Consider the following 15,232-nt stretch of genomic DNA (forward strand, 5'->3'; position numbering starts at 1 on the left):
GGGGGGCTCCAGGGGTGACGGGGGGCTCCCGGGCTGACGGGGGGCTCCAGGGGTGACGGGGGGCTCCCGGGCTGACGGGGGGCTCCAGGGGTGACAGGGGGCTCCCGGGGTGACAGGGGGCTCCAGGGGTGATGGGGGGGCTGACGGGGGGGCTCCCAGGCTGACAGGGGTGACAGGGGGCTCCCGGGCTGATGGGGGGCTCCCGGGGTGATGGGGGCTCCAGGGGTGATGGAGGGCTCCCGGGGTGACGGGGGGCTCCCGGGAGTTTCTGAGCAGGGACGACCTATACATTTCCTCGGATGTTTACAGTTTAAAAGATTTGTTAGCAAATTCGGTGAGCTCTACCTTAAACATATCTCGGTACAGCTGCTTCTCATTCCTTCAAGTACTACTCCCCACAGCCATCGTCTTCTGTGACTTTTTCCTGGGTTACTGCAATAACCTGTCCATTGGTTTCCTGCATTTATCCAATAAAGAGTGAATTTAATGCCAAAGGCAGGTCTAAGGTGGGCAGAAAGAGGAAGAGAGGTCACTGGAGCAGCCCCAAACGTCAAGGCTAAGCAGGAGAAGACAGACCGTGATGGTCAGTAAAAGAGGAGGAAAACCTTCACCAGAAGAGTCTGGTATACAAGAGGCTAAATGAAGGAAGTACACTCAGTATCCACAGGGGAATTTTTCCAGGATCCCCCGCAGACACCCAAATCCTCATATGCTCATGTAAACTGGCACAGCCTGCGTATGTAAGAGGCACACACCCTCTTGTATACTTGAAAGCATCGCTAGATTACTTATAATAGTACCTTATACAATGTAAGTGTTATGTAAATAGATGCTGGCACAGCAAATTCAAGTTTTGCTTTTTGGAACTTTCTGGAAGTTCCCCCCCCCACCAGAATTTTGTATCAGCGGTTGGTTGAATCCACGGCTGCGGAACCAGGGAACCTGTGGATGCTGAGGGCCAGCTGTATTTAGACAGGAGGAAGTGACTGCGGCCGTGAGCTACTGCAGAGAGTGGACTGGACGGCGAAGGGACAGACCCCGTCAAAGCCAGGCCCTCAGCAGGCTGGGCCTTTTCCTTTGAACCATAAATTATTATTATTTTTTTAAAATAAATTTATTTATTTTATTATTTTATTTATTGTTTCTGGCTGCGTTGGGTCTTTGTTGCTGCGCGTGGGCTTTTCTCTGGTTGCAGCGAGCGGGGGCTACTCTTTGTTGCGGCGCACGGGCTTCTCCTTGTGGTGGCTTCTCTTGTTGTGAAGCACAGGCTCCATGTGTGCAGGCTCAGCAGTTGTGGCATGTGGGATCAGTAGTTGTGGCTCGCGGGCTCTAGAGCACAGGCTCAGTAGTTGCAGCACACGGGCTTAGCTGCTCCGCGGCATGTGGGATCTTTCCGGACCAGGGCTCGAACCAGTGTCCCCTGCACTGGCAGGCGGATTCTGAACCACTGCGCCACCAGGGAAGCCCGAACCGTAAATTATGTAGAGATGTGTTTTTAAATTGCTCAATATACTGTTACGTGCAGGATCCTATAGTTCTACATTAGAAAAAATAGATACATAATTTTAAAACTAGTGTTTACTTACTATTGTTTGCGCTCTTCCTTTTAATTATTAGGAGAGGTAAGTTTTATTCCTTTAATACTAGTTTTGCTTTTTACATTTTGAGGAATGTCTAGGAATTTATAAGTTTAAGAGTTATATCTATTTCTATACTTATTAAATTCTTGGTGAAATGAGCCTTTTATTGTTATGTAGTTGCCCTCTACATCCATAATAATTCTTGTTTGCCTGAAAATTTTTTGCACAGGATACTAATAGCATAATACTCATCTTTTTTTTTTCCTGGTTATTATTTGTCTGGTATACTTGTACTCATGTTTTATGTGAGAGTTATTCAAATTGAAAATCAGGACTCATTAGTAGGTAGGAAAATTCTTTTTACTATTTATTAATTTATTTTACTTAAGTAGAACAAAACAGAATGACATTGAAGAGAAAACCCTTAGACTTTAGTGTAAATAATAAGGCTGAGTATGTTTTGTGAAATATGTAGGTCCGTTATTTACAAATAGCTCTGAGATACACAAACAGGTATACGTGCACTAAATCTCAAGGCAAAACACATTTCTTCCTGTAAGTCGAAGAAAAATGTTTGAACATCACTGTTTTGGATACAGCCTATAAATAGCAGAGAGCTAGAATTTACTTTTTAATCACACTCTAATACCCTCTGACCATTCACCGTTGGTATACCTGCATCTTATTCGTGATTTCTATTTACCCTGTTTCCCGTGCCTTTTCTCTATCTCTTTCCTTCTTTTTGATCCCTACGTTTCTCTAATACCTACTTACCCAACTACGGTTTAAGTTATATTTCTAATGTTTGAGCTTTTATCCTCGTATTTAAGTTATATTTCTAATGTTTGAGCTGTTACCCTCATATTTAGCCGATATCTGTTCTTGAGGGAATTTAACTGTGCAAACAAATACAGGCTGCCAGTTATATTTTCCCACCACTTTGAACGTATAATCCCCCCATTGTCTTGGCATCAATCATGCTGTAAGAAGTCTCAATTTTTCTCTGCTTGCTTTTTTTTTTTTTTTTTTCGGTACGCGGGCCTCTCACTGTTGTGGCCTCTCCCGTTGCAGAGCACAGGCTCCACACGCGCAGGCTCAGCGGCCATGGCTCACAGGCCCAGCCGCTCCGCGGCATGTGGGATCTTCCCGGAGCGGGGCACGAACCCGTGTCCCCTGCATCGGCAGGCGGACTCTCAACCACTGCGCCACCAGGGAAGCCCTCTGCTTGCTTTTAACATCCTCTCTTTTTCTTTTGTACAACACTATTTTACTATAATTTGTCGAAGTATGCGTTTAGTTTTATTCGCCCTGTTTGAGATTTTTTGTTAATCCTGCATTTAAGGATGCACATCACTCACTGATTCTAGAAAGTTCTCAGCTATTTTCTCTTCAGATTATTTCCTCTTCCTCATTCTTCTTATTCTCTTCTTCAGAATTCCTGTTAGAAAAGGGCTGACCTTCTCATTCTCCATGTTACATAAACCTGCTTTCATAATTTCCATCTGTTCATCTCTGTGCTACGTTTTGGGCAAATTTTCTCAGATCCACCTTCTTGTTTACTGAGTTTTCATCTATGTCTAATCTGCTGCTTTATCTGTCCAATGATTTCCAGAACTTCTGTTTTGTTCTTTCTCAAATCTGCTTGGCTGCTTAACAGCCTCCTGTTCCCCACTGGCACTTTAGAGCAATCTGCATTAACCCGCACACTCTGGACGATACCACGCATGTATCAGTGGTATCTCTGATCACGTTTTCTTCTCTCATCGCCTCTACCGACGATCCATGCACCTTCACTCATCTTCTAAGCCTAGCTACACTCTCGGAGTTTTGAAGATCACATTATTCCCCTTGGGACAGGCATGTTGATTTTAAAAACCCATACTGTGAAGTCAGACAGCTAAATCCAAATCAAAACTGTGCCACAAACTATCTATGTGAATGCAGCTTAAATCAATTTTGTTGTGCCTCTGTTTTCATCTGTAAGATAAGGATAAAGAGTCTTTACCTCCTAGGGTTTGGGTAAACGAAATATACAGTTTACAAATTACAAATAAATAAATCATAAATAGCACACAGCTGGCACAGTGCCTGGCTCTTAACAGCCACTCGATGATGACAATACATCAATGTCATCATCTTCATCAGTATTAGCAGTAGCATCTTCATCACCCTTCATTTGAAGAGGGTCAGCCAAATCTTCCTTACTTTTGAGGATCCAGGCTCCACTAAAAAAACAGCCTACTCAATTTTACTTGAAATTAGGTCAAATAAGTTGGCTTAAAAGAACAAAAGCAAAGCTTGTATACACAGGGATCTACATTCAACACTTTACTGAGCACTAAAACTATTGCTATAATGAAGGCTGCCTCTGACATGTCTGCATGAATTCAGAAGGTAATGAAGTTGTGCTGATTAAAAACACCTAGAGGTATCTTCAAGTAACCTCTAGATATTCTTAGGTTTTAAACACTTATTTAATTAATTGACCAAATAGATGGAAGTCAAATCTTTGCTAGCCAGTGATGAAAAGCAACCAAACTATATTCTCACGGACTATTTTGTTAGCTCGGTTTCAGCTATTCGCTAAATTTGAAAATACGACAATATTTCTTTGATAAACCGTAATTGGGTCAAGATTTTATTCAACTAAAGATTTACTCACCTAAACATGTTTGTTTTTCTTTTTAATCTTTCTAATCTTCTCAACTTAGATCCTTGAACTGAAAGTTACTGACATTTGAATGCTCTCTTCACTCTACAACGATCTTTACTTCCGCAGCATTATCTATAAAAACGGGAACCAGTGTGGAAGAACCCCGTTCTATAAGTTATACTTCTCTCAAACGTGTTTTTAGATGTATAATTTCCTACAAACATCTTGGTTTACTTAAACGTGAAAAAAATTATTAGGAGAGAACCAGGAAAAGGATAATTTATAGGGAGTTCTTTTAACTGACCTTAAATGGTTTTAGTTTCATTAAGGTCGGTATGACTCACTAAGAGATTACTTCCTAATTTCAATGTTACGTGTGAACATCCAAGAGACGCTGACTGTCTGCGGTGGGCTGTGGGTTACTGCACTGGGCACAATGAAGCGAGCTCTGCAGCCCATCAATAAAGTAATTGCGTGTGGTCTCCTCCAGGCACACGGAGCCCTGCTGCACGGAAGGGTGCCAGCAGAACAGGAAGTAAAAGGACTAGGGCTTGAGTCCTCCTCAGAGCAGAGGCTGGACAGAGCAGCACAGACAAGAGAAGTGGGAGGAGCGACAGGTCATCACAAAAGCATGAGATCAGTCAGACGCCTCAGCAAGTCCAGGTCAGCGGTGCCCCAAGACAGACTACACAGGAGTGCAGAAGAGATCACTAGTTAATAATTACCGGCCAACTCTATTTATACAGGAGTCCCAACGACAATCAGTGTGAAAATTAAGCATAGATAATCATCCTCTTGTGCGTGTCTCTAATATGCAAAACAAATCAAGTTCGTCACCCCAAAGTAGGTTTGTAATCTTACTTCCACTCCTCTGGTGGGTGTGCAAGTTCATACTTCTCCCTCACATTGGAGACACCCATATCCAAATGGAGCCAGTGAACCTCCTCTGACCGCAGGTGACTGAGGCGAAATCCATAGCAGGCCACGTGCTTTACTTTGTGACTGTCCACTATCTTCTGAATGATGCCCTAAAACATACCCCCCACAAAAACGACTGTTATAAACAAAAAACTGCATGCTAAAAATTAACGCAATGTTCATTTCTTTTAGTTAATTATCAGAAATCTTTGGTAAAAGAATATCAATTTAAATAAATCACTTAATTTTACTTAGAAATCTTTTTTCACAAAAAGTATTTTTATGAGCAAAGAAAAGTTTTTTAAAAACCACAAAAAGAGGCACTTCCCCTTTCTTTATCGATTTCTGCAGCTCCACCTCTGCGTCACCCCAACTCATCAGAGCACACGGCCACACCTCAGGTGGCTTCCTAAGAATGAGACCTGTGGAAGGTTATATACTTTCTGAACCAACGATATTGTTGAGAACAGGCTGCAACCCTAATATCATTTTTAAAAAACACACATTTAGGAACATATAATTAAGGCCATGTTTCTGATAGTACTGATGACATATGAAAAGATACTTAAAGTTAGGCCTAGCCACCTGCTCTTTGCTCTCTATAAGTTAACATGCAGCAATTCACAATAGCCCCCAACCTAACTTTTCTAACACGTGTGCCCCATGAGTTCAGAGGAGATGAAGGTGACCTTTGAAGGAGGGCATCAGGGAAGGCTCCCTAGAGAAGGCGTTTACCCTGGGGCTGTGGAAAAGAAAGTGTTATTAGAACTGATTCTTGCCCTGTGCCCACAGAGATGTGTAAGTCAGGCGTCTATGTTTGTAAATGGGTAGCACACGTGGAAGACACCTTGGGAATACAATGGAGACCATCTGCCACCCTTAACGTGAGCGGGTGCTAATCACCATCCATTGCAATCTTCTCAATACTTTAGGACATTAATAAGGTTTTTTTTTAATGATTCTGAGATTAACATGAAAATGTCTATCATGGAAAATCAGAACTATCTACTAGAGAAAAACATCATTGGTTTTTAAAGACTAGCAATTAACTGAAGCTAACACATAACTTGCAATGTAAGACACATCTTAAAAGTTCTGCACACACTAGTATTTACTATGGCACAATGCTGTTGATAACACAATTAAGGATGTCCCCAGCACTACCCATAAGAACAGATAAATAATAACATGTACTATATTCAAAAACTGTCAAGGACCCAGCGAGTCCACACCACAGGCAGGACGTGTGCCGCACTCCTGTACCTGCACATGCCGACCACCCTTCCTGACTCCACAATCCCCAGGACAAGGTGTGCATCGAGCCCAGGAGAGCGGCAGAGGAAGGATGGAGGGAGGGAGCAAACGTGGCACCAGAGAGAAAGCATGAAAAAGAACCCGGCTGGAAGAGCTGACAACAGCTTCAGGAAGATGAACTCTTACTGGGACAGGAGGCATGTCTGCAGCCTACAGAACTCGGGGACGGGGTGGGGGGGTGGTGGTGGTGGTGGTGGATTGGGGTGGTACCTGGAATGAGCATAAAACGTTTTTTCTGGCTTCTGGATTCAAGGCCTGAATTTCTGACAGGGCCGCCGTGAGTGACAGTGCAGGCTGAACACCACCCAAGGGCATCCTGCCAGGGGACGGTGGGAGCCCAGATCCAGCCCCAAGCTCGCCTGCAAATCTTGTGCTCTGGGGTGCGGGATCTGCCTACAGGAAGGGCCATCTTTTCTGCTAATTCTCTGAAAGGCGACTTGTGCAGCTTTCTCCTTGCCAACATCCAAATCCCTGAGCTGCAAAGGACAGGCGCTGGCGCCTCTTTCAAACTCCCACAAAAGCGCCTTTGTCTCTCACCCCCGCTCTGCCAGCTCACTCCCGAGAGCACACAGGCTCTAGTTACCCTGCTCATCTCCCCTTGATTCCGATTCCACATCACCCCCAGATCTTTGTGTCTTGGTCTGTCTACCCCTCCACGCCCAGATGTAGAGTGTAAGGCAGGGCACAACCATTCCTTATACTTGTATTTGCCATCAACACCCCGGGAGAAACCCCATCTTCGCTGGGTGCCTGCCCTGATGACCCCTCGCACAGCACAGGTGACCCTCACGTCCTCTGACTCACGGGTACACACAGGAGCCCACCTGCAGAGAAGCAGTATCAATTAGAGGGGCTTAGTCCAAAAACATGGTGATGATTAGGGGGAAGGCAGGTTCCTAGCCTTGAAGTCTTGTGGAATAGACAGAATTTTAGTCAGTTCACTTGATCGCACTGCCAGAAGACACTGGAATGATTTCAAGTCTGGGTTTGCGTAACCAGAGTCCCCAAACTGTAGGACCTGGTACCTAAACCAGGTTGCAATTTCACTCTCCACTAAACAATTAAGCAATAAACACAGGCATTCCCTTTTATTTCACTTCTTGCTTTTCCATGATGCTTCCATACTGAGTTCCGTCCCAGTCTCATTCTCTAATACTCTCATAAATGCCACTTGGGACTTAGTCTGGATAGTAGCCAAGGTTATGAGTGGACGAGGTGCTTAAATATTTGATGCTAAATGTACGTAAGTACTCAGTAAAAAGTACTGAGAATTTTGAGAACCAACTATTTGGTTCTGAATAACTGAACAAATAACTTTGAGAACTAAATTTTTAGTGAGAAATGCAAACTCAACGCTACCATATGGAAACATTACCACTTCCATATAACACACACACACACACACACACACACATTAGTATATGTGTATATTATTTCCGGAATATGTACATTTAGAAAAGGGACTGTCTCTAGGGAGCTAAGAGGACATGGGTTCATAATATGCCACTGATGGTATCCAAATTAAACTTAAATTTCTCCTCCTGGCTTTAAAGGTTCATGACAACCTAGTCCTACAATACACAAAGCAACACTTAGCTACTCTGAAAACTCCTTTTATTCATTTATATCACAGCCCAGGCCTTAGAAATTACACTTTTCCTGATTAAATTCTCATGTTAGATATTCACAGTAAAGGACTCTTCTCAAACTTGGAAATAAAAGAAGCCAGTGCCTGCATCGTGCTTGTATTTCATCAGGAACATAGCAATTCAGCCATTTTACTACTGGGAGATAGTTATTTTCTTTTTTGTTTCCTTGTTTTGGGGGAAAGGGAGGTGGAAATGCAAGTAATCCTGCCAGGAGCATCCTTCTAGCTGTCGTCATACATACGTACAGGCACTGCTTAGAAACAGACGTGCTGGGTCAAGAGCTACTTAAAATATGACATTTTGGTAAGTACATCCAAACTGTGCACCAACAAAACTATACCGATTACACTTGACACATAATGTGACAGACTGTTCCTCATCTCATACCAATAATGGATGAAATCCATCTTACAATGTTTATCCATGTGATGCACCAAACGGGGATGGGGTGGGGGTGGGGGCGGGGGTTGCTGTTATAATTTACGTTTCCCTGATTGCTGACTAGTGAGATGAGGCTGTAATTGTGTTTGTTTCTGAAAGTTCTTGTTATGACTTTGCTTGGTTCAACCTGGCCACTTATCTTTTAGACAGCGCTTTGAACAGAAGTGACCTTCTCCCGGTGGAGAGCACTCGTACGGCCGCGTCCTTCATGTCCGTTCACTCGTGAATGTGCACCCCTCAACTGCTCAGCAGCCACCTAAAGGCCCGCTGCATGCCTGGTGCTAGTGACCCAATGACGATGAGATGCGATCGTGACCCTGACAGGTCTTAGAGCTGAGCAGGAAGAGGACGTGATAATGAATGCATGCGGGAGAGTAAGTCATCCGTGCGGAAGGTAAGGCAGGGGACAAGATGATAATGGACATTTCATATTGTTAGCTATCTCCTCACAGGCAGTTTGCAACGTTTCTCCATTTATCACAAGAGCAGGTATCTGAGGTCACACGTATTGCTCTGAACACTGTTCACCTCTTCACTCCCTCCTAAGAACTGACTTGTCTCTTATCCTGTCCAGGGCTGCTTCTTCTCAGTGAGCTCTCTTTCAGATACTCTTTACATTTGGGAATCAATGGGTTCCCACCATTCTTCTCTGATCGCACCTGTAGAGGTAGGAGCCTAGCATCATTCAGTTACCAAAACAAGATGCGGAAATCCAGTCCTGCTCTCCGACAGCCAGGGCACCATCTCCTGCTCTTGGTTCAACAGCAGACGAGGGGCCCACCTAACAGTCCTCAAGACAAAGCGTGCACTTCTGTCTCGACAATCTACAGTCACTCTTAGTTTCTCATTGCTACTGTAACAAATGACCACAAACTCAGGGGCTCAGAATAACACAAATGTGTGACTTGCCAGTTGTGTAGATCACAAGTCTGAAGTGGGTATCACTGGGCTAAAACAAAGGCATCAGCAAGCGTGTGCTGCTTGCTGGAAGCTCAGGATGGGTAACAGGAGCCAGGTCCTGTAGGTCCTTGGGGGCCATTGGGGGAATGAATGTGGCTTTTCTCTGAGAGAAATGGGGAGCTACTGGGGGTTTTGAGCAAATTACTGATTAGAAGACCAGCATATTAGAGAAACAGGTCCAGGAAGCAGAACGTAAAAGTGGGTGACCAGTAAGATGGAAGGTCACAGGGCAAGACGGGGAGAAGAACGGGCTAGGGGCTCCTGAAGGACTTGAATATTCACTCCAAATAGAGAGGAAGGCATTGGAAGGTTCCGAGTGGAGGAGTGATGTGCTCTGGCTCTCATGTTAACAGGACCGTTCTGGCTGCTGGGTTGTGATGTCAGTTAGGAGACCACGTGGCTCCAAGAAAGGTGTGCAGCTGAGGTCCTAGGAGGTGGGGGATTCCAGGTACACTCTGAGGACAACGTGGACAGGATTAGCTAATGCATTGGATGCACAGTATAAGCAAAAGGAGTAAAAGATGATGCCAAGGGCCCTACTTAACTAAAAGAAGGGGAGACCCTTCCTCTGAAGCGCTGATGGTTCTTTTGGAGAAAGAAAGGCAAAGACAGAGAAGAGAGGGACAGATGCAGCTGGGCGGCATTAGGTCTTAAATTGAAAATGAAACAAGTCAGAACGGGGTACAGTTGTGGACTAGGCAAGAGCGTGGGATGAAACCACGGCCACGGCTTTAAGAGCCTCTGAAGACGTTTGAGGCCAGCAAGGGAGCCAGCCTCTCGCACCCCACTACAGTGCTTCCCTCTGGGTCCACACTTCTTCATGCTCTGTGATGTCATCTAGCTGTGTTTTCAAAGAGAGCCCATGGTATGAACTTCCTACCTCCTTATTTCTCTACAGATACCTTCACTCCATGTTTTTATGATTGATACTGTACTTGGTATAGACTCCAGAGGTACAAGCTGTTCCCCAGAGCCTCTGAGGACACTGCTCCAATGTTATCCTGCATCTGGCATCGCAGATTAAAGTCTGATGTAAATGTTCTTTTCCCTGAGTAGGAGACTTCTCTGGTAGAATCTGGATCTTCTCTATACCCTTATTATTCTGAAGTGTCACTACAATGTTTCTAGATGACAAATCTTATTCAGTATTGTCCACCACGGGTTAATCTTGGCTCTTCTGCACTGACCCCACACTTATCTCCAGAGCTGCCTGAAGCATGATACTGACACTCAGCTACGGCCAAGATAAGTGAGGTTTGAGACCATGGGCTACTGATTTTGGGGCAGGACACCACTAGCCCGCACCACTGTTTAGTAATTATAACTGGATTTCCAACTTGCACCTGATCTTGGTGGCACTTGGGCAGTTACACAGGGCAAGGCTGGCTACGGAGATGGAACGTGCCTCTGTGCCCATCTCACAGATCCCACCACAAGGAGGCCTTAGCCCTCCTCACACCTGGGTGCTGCACACGTGGCCGGTGATGGCTGGGAGCACCCAAGGCCACGAGGCCTATGCCTGAGGTGTCCAAAGCCCTTCAATGAGTACCATGTTCCTACTGCTGCTGTATACACTCTACCTATTCCCAGTGGAGTTCTGTGACTCCTTTCAGCATCCTCTATACAATTAATGTATAATTAGCACAAATATGTAATAGGAGTGAAATCTATTAAAGCATGAGAAATAAAACCTCTGTAATGAATTATAACAAGAATCCAGGTTTTTCCTGGTGAAAATAAACCTTTCAACTCCTCCAAAGGTTTGGTTCTTCTGAGTCAAGCAGTCTCTCAGATAATTACTTTCTATAGAGCACAGCTGTCCAGTAGAAATATAATGCAAGCTACATATGTTGTTTTAAAATTTCTAGCGGTCACTTTAAAAAAGTGTAAAAATAAACAGGTGAATTCAATTTTAATGATATATTTTCTTTAACCTAGCATGCCAAAAACAAAATCATAACAAATTACTGATGAGATTTTACATTCTTTTTCATACTAAATCTCTGAAATCCAGTTGTATTTTTACACTTACAAAACATCAATTCAGACTAGCTACATTCAAGTATTCAGCAGTTGCACACAGCTACCACATCGGGCAGTGCAGAAACAGAGTCTGAGACTCAATCTAATTATTCATCAACTCTGGATAAAAATAAGCTACCTCCTTTCAGAAAATGGTTGATTTTTAGATCCATCCATTAATTAACTTACATGAAAATACTGCATTTTCAAATGTTACAGCAGTAGAAGGAAGTGGGTTATGAATAATACCCACCTGCCATCACAGTGACCCAGCACTATGTTGATTTCATGCTATTCCAGGAGAGGGCTGGGTTCAAGCAATGCCAATAGAGGTTTCTCTGCCTCATGTTGAAAACTCAATCATCAGCTGCTAAGACTTGCTAAATTCCAGACATTTATCAATTACTGTGAAATAAAACAACTTGCTCTTTGGCCACACAGATTTGCTCGTGTTGATCTTCATAAAAGTTTAACAAATATGTTCTCATAACTTATGTATTTGTATCTGGTTTAAATTTTTCTTCACAATATGAATGTTCTGATGTCTGGTAAGATTTTAACATTGGCTAAAGGCGGACACGTGTCAGTGATCACTGGTTCTCTTCATGGTATGATTCCTCTCATGTGCAGCACCTATGATACTAAAACCATGGCACATCTGTCACGGAGTCCTTCCCAGGTGAATTTCTGATATAATAAATTCTGAACATTTGCTAATGTCTTGTCAAATTCATAATCTTTGAAAGGCTCCCCTCCTGCACAAATGCTCTGAAGTTTATTAAGGCCGATGCGATGGTTTAAAGAATTTCCTCTCTCATTGTATCCGAAATTAATAAAAACTAGAACATACCCTAACAGCCTTCCCATAAACGTTACCTTACAAGGTTTCTCTCCAGTGACTGTGTTTATAAGGTTAAATATAAAACAGAACTATAGAAAAACTAGAAAAAGCCAGCAAGCTTCATGGAAAACTTGTAAAAAGAGACTACTATATTTTAAGTATAGCACATGAAGAGATACTAACACATGTTTCAATCCTGAGTGAATGATTCTCCTTTTAATAATTAGTCCGTTTGAACAGTCAGTATTACAGTATCACAAGAGGTAACAGAATATTATATATAATGCACATGTAACATGTAGCCTTAAATCTAAATTCTACCAGTCCCTTTACTGTACTTAAACACAGTTAAGGCATATAAGTCAAAGAGTACAAATTACTTTGTTTCTTTATTACTGAAAGCAGGGGAGATACATCTGATGGTCCTACTCGCTGGACACTTGTCCTCCTTAAAGATGAATAGGGACTAAGTGAAAGAGCAGGAAGGAGGAGGGGTTTCTTCAACACTTGATCAAAGTAAACATCCTGAAAATTTACATTTTGAACTCAGGTTTCTGAGATCACGGTGCTCACTCCTCACTCTCAGCAACCTCTGCCTACACTGTGCTCCCCTCACAATTCTTTACCGCCCACTCTCATCAGCACCCAGAGGAAAGTGTGTCCAGCCACCTCTCACAGTCACACGCAGTGACATCCCTGTCGGCCCTCGTCATCTGCAACACCCCGGGAAGCACTGCCTGCACCGCACTGCAATTAAGGCCATGGGCATCTTGCCCACAACAGACTGGAAGCTGTATGACCAGGACCTTTAATATCCCCAGAACCTTGCCAAGTGTCTGGTATATAGAAGATATACATATATTTTTTTTAAGAATCTATCCTACCTGGAGTCATGAAAATACCTTCAAAATTACACTTTCTAGAAAATAATTTATTTCAACAGTATTAGAGGCTATTTTAATTCCTTTGTTTCCTTGTCTATGTCAAAGAATTTTTTTAAAAACAGGAGAGAAAAACAAGTCAATGGCCTTATATGAATAATATGATGCAGTTACTATTTTTCTAAGAAATTTTACATAAATTAAAACTCTGGTCCGTCACATATTAACTCAATAAATACTATAGAGAAAAGTTAACATCTCTGAAATATGGGAATAAAAATTATTACTCTGCCTTTTTTTGGTATGTGCCATTACCATTTAACCTACATATACACTGAGGATGTGTCCTAGGAAAATGTACTTACCCTGACGTCAGTAGCGTCTCCATGCCTGATAATACTGGCCCAAGTGGTTGGCTCACTGTTGCTTTCAAAATAATGAAAGACCTTCAACACTCGCTCCATGGCCCCAGGGGAACGTTCCACACCGGTACCCAGGTGAGTCTTGGTACTTGAATTCGGTGTGTGATTCAAGTTTGGGTCAAGGTAGGCAGCTGCCATTATTTGGCTAGATGCTAGGTATCTGTCATATTCTGTAAAAGGAAAAAAAAATTTCTCAGTGTACAATATTTGAAAGCTACTGATTAAAATGTGTTTTGCTGATACTGACATAACAACACTGTTCTTTATTCTCTCCCTATTTTGTTACATGCAGAAGTTGAGCCTGAAGAGAACTGGGACCTAATCTACCAAGATAATCACTGTATTCCATCCCCCACCCCCTGCCACCCCCAGACCCAGAGCAGTACCTGATTCACAATAGAATAATAAATATCGGTTAAACAAACTATTAAAAGGCCAGGAACGCTATCTCAGCTCCATCAAAAGTCACTGTGTTGGGGCTTCCCTGGTGGCGCAGTGGTTGAGAGTCTGCCTGCCGATGCAGGGGACACGGGTTCGTGCCCCAGTCCAGGAAGATCCCACATGCCGCGGAGCGGCTAGGCCCGTGAGCCATGGCTGCTGGGCCTGCACGTCCGGAGCCTGTGCTCCGCAATGGAGGCCCGCGTACCGCACAAAAAAAAAAAAAAAAAAAAAAAAAATCACTGTGTTATCTGTAAACAACATAACACCACCCTCCTTTTAAATCACAGCCTTTAAATTTGTGAGAAAATCTCACTGGAGAGCCAAATATGTTAATTTTGCTGCCTACTTTTGAAAACTTTTATGTGAAATACAAGTTCTTTCTTCATACACTGAAAATTCAGTCACAAATGAAAACAAAACAAAACCAAAAAACACATATGACTAAGTTTTTTAAAGTGTGATAGGGGACTCCCCTGGTGGCTCTGTGGTTAAGAATCTACCTGCCAATGCAGGGGACACAGGTTCGAGCCTTGGTCCAGGAAGATCCCACATGCCACAGACCAACTAGGCCCATGCGCCACAACTACTGAGCCTGCGCTCTAGAGCCCACAAGCCACAACTACTGAGCCCGCGAGCCACAACTACTGAAGCCCGCGCGCCTAGAGCCCGTGCTCCACGACAAGAGAAGCCACCGCAAGGAGAAGCCCGTGCACTGCAATGAAGAGTAGCCCCGCTTGCCGCAATCACAGAAAGCCCACGTGCAGCAACAAAGACCCAACGCAGCCAAAAATAAACAGATGAATAAATTTATTTAAAATAAATAAATAAAGTGTGATAGGAGGACGTCCATTTGAATGTGAGGGAATAGCTCGGGCAAGACCACAACTCCCACTGAGAAAACTCAGAGAAGCCGGATTAGAAAACAACCCAGATGTGTGGAGCCCAAGACAGCAGGAGGTGACAGAGATGGAGAAGGAACAGGTCCTCAACAGCCGCCTTTCCCTAAAGGGCGTTTGCCAATGCTGGGCATTCAAGACCCTGAAGAGCTAACGAAAAGGCACTAACACACACACACACACACACACACACACACACACACACACACACACA

General features: G+C 43.6%; 1 protein-coding gene across 17 annotated transcripts in view; it reads right to left on the minus strand.

Moving 5' to 3' along the window:
* PTK2 (protein tyrosine kinase 2) overlaps positions 1-15,232 on the minus strand; it is a 253,726-nt gene that overhangs the window by 153,575 nt on the left and 84,919 nt on the right. For 15 of the 17 annotated variants that reach the window (XM_027077989.1, XM_027077982.1, XM_027077980.1 and 12 more), the window contains 2 exons: positions 13,625-13,851; positions 5,095-5,261 (listed from right to left, as the gene is read on the minus strand). In XM_027077989.1, the coding sequence (XP_026933790.1) occupies positions 5,095-5,261; positions 13,625-13,819 (362 nt within the window). In that variant the 5' untranslated portion in view covers positions 13,820-13,851. Of the gene's footprint in view, positions 1-5,094; positions 5,262-13,624; positions 13,852-15,232 lie in introns of those variants that run through there. The other 2 variants (XM_027077987.1, XM_027077986.1) reach the window with 1 other exon arrangement.

This window comes from Aethalodelphis obliquidens, unplaced genomic scaffold (assembly GCF_003676395.1).
Source record: "Aethalodelphis obliquidens isolate GAN/ISIS:26980383/991018 unplaced genomic scaffold, ASM367639v1 scaffold41, whole genome shotgun sequence".
In the NCBI taxonomy this organism is placed as follows: domain Eukaryota; kingdom Metazoa; phylum Chordata; class Mammalia; order Artiodactyla; family Delphinidae; genus Aethalodelphis; species Aethalodelphis obliquidens.